General features: G+C 41.8%; 1 protein-coding gene across 1 annotated transcript; it reads right to left on the bottom strand.

Moving 5' to 3' along the window:
- Window positions 714-1,652, bottom strand: LOC102172961 (olfactory receptor 7A10-like). Its single transcript, XM_005698027.1, has one exon. It carries the CDS (start codon window positions 1,650-1,652, stop codon window positions 714-716), a length of 939 nt encoding a protein of 312 aa, XP_005698084.1.

Below are 2,030 nucleotides of genomic sequence, written 5' to 3'. Positions count from 1 at the left end.
CTGATTATAACTCTTATACTTTTATGTTAGACCTTGTAAAACTAATATTGGAATAAAACTTGAGAAGTGAAAGAGAGTCAGAGAATAATGGGAAACCAAGAGTAACATTTGGATGATAATATTATGCCTTACATACTAACATTTACTTAAAACTAAAGTTATCAAAGTTTTAGAAAATAAAGTAGATTTTTAAAACCATTTCCAGAGTTTCCTTCTGACTATATATCCTGAATTTTCTGCATTTACAATGTCAGTCCATCTGTTTGTGTGGCTGAACTTCACCGTGACTTATTCAGCAAAAGTACTACCCTTGAGGGTCTGTGTATATTTACTCCGAAATTTTTCTCATATTCCTGAAAGAATAAAAAATTTTTCTGTTGTAATTTTTTTTTGCTGCTTTCATTTCAAAGGCAGCATTTTTTTTCAGGGCATCAGGATATTGTGATTTAGGTTGGAAAGGGAAAACCTGAAATATTGAAAAAGTTGAGAAACCATGAAGAAAGAAATATCAATACATCAAAGCAATGTTAAAAAAAAAAGCAATGTTAGAAAATAAACAAAACGTGGTATCATTGATTTAAGGGACATGGGGTAAAGAAAAAGGAAAAAAAAAAAAGACATCTGAACACAGCAAAAATATCAGGCTTTTTGGATGCCCATCTTGTTCTTGGCTACTTATGGGAACTTCTCCAGCCCCAAGGTAAACACTCCTGTCACTCATTGAAAGTGAGAGTGCTGACAAGACTTTTCAGAGCCCCTTTTATGTCCTTGTTCCTCAGAGAGTAAATAAATGGATTCAGCATTGGCGTGACCACAGTGTACATCACAGAGGCTATTGCGCTGGTTCTGGAATTTTGGGTAGTGGCAGAACTGAGGTACACCCCAAGACCTGTGCCATAAAACAAGCAAACAACTGAAAGATGAGACCCACAGGTGGAAAATGCCTTATACTTCCCCCTTACTGATGTAATCCTCAGCATGGAGGAGATAATCCGAGAATAAGAAACAACAATGCCAGAGAGGGGAATAATGCCCATGAGCACAGTGGCAAAATACATCTCTATGACACTGAGAAGATTGTCAGAACAGGCAAGTTGGATAACCTGATTGATTTCACAGAAGAAATGGGGGATCTCCAAGTCAGCACAAAAGGACAGCCGCAACACCAGCAAACCACGTAGCAAAGAGTCCAGGACACTCAATATCCAAGATGCCAGCAATAGCCAGCCACAGAGCTGGGGGCTCATCTTGATTGTGTAGCGCAGTGGATGGCAGATGGCTACGAACCGGTCATAGGCCATCGCAGAGAGGAGGAAAATGTCCAGTTCTGCAAAAAGGATGAAAAAATACAGCTGAGTGAGGCAGCCTTCATAGGTGATGCCTTTGTTCTGGATGTAGAGGTTCAGCAGCATCTTTGGGATGGTGGTAGAGGTGAAACAGATGTCTGAAAAAGACAAATTGGAGAGGAAGAAGTACATGGGTGTGTGGAGGTGGGAGTCATAGATGGTGGTCAGAATGATGAGCAGGTTTCCAGCAATAGTTATCAGGTACATGGAGAGGAAAAGCCAAAAGAGGAGAGGCTGCAACTCTGCCTCAACTGACAGTCCAAGGAGAAGAAATCCTGAAAACTGTGTGTGATTTTCCTGTTCCATATAGCAGGTGTGACTGTCTTGAAAGAGGCAATAAAAAAATACAAACAAATAAACATTATCAACCAATTGAACTACTACTGATTATATTTCTCATATCATATGCTGCTGCTGCTGCTGCTAAGTAGCTTCAGTCGTGTGCGACTCTGCGCAACCCCATAGATGGCAGCCCACCAGGCTCCCCCGTCCCTGGGATTCTCCAGGCAAGAAGACTAGAGTGGGTTGCCATTTCCTTCTCCAGTGCATGAAAGTGAAAAGTGAAAGTGAAGTCGCTCAGTCAGGTCCGACTCTCTGCGACCCCATGGACTGCAGCCCACCAGGCTCCTCCGTCCATGGGATTTTCCAGGCAAGAGTACTGGAGTGGGGTGCCATTGCCTTCTC

This window comes from Capra hircus, chromosome 25 (assembly GCF_001704415.2).
Source record: "Capra hircus breed San Clemente chromosome 25, ASM170441v1, whole genome shotgun sequence".
NCBI classification, from domain to species: Eukaryota; Metazoa; Chordata; class Mammalia; order Artiodactyla; family Bovidae; genus Capra; species Capra hircus.
This window is presented reverse-complemented; position numbering and strand designations above follow the sequence as displayed.

Excerpts from the sequence above, each read along its gene's own strand:
- LOC102172961 (XM_005698027.1), bottom strand. The coding sequence starts at position 1,652 with ATGGAACAGGAAAATCACACACAGTTTTCAGGATTTCTTCTCCTTGGA.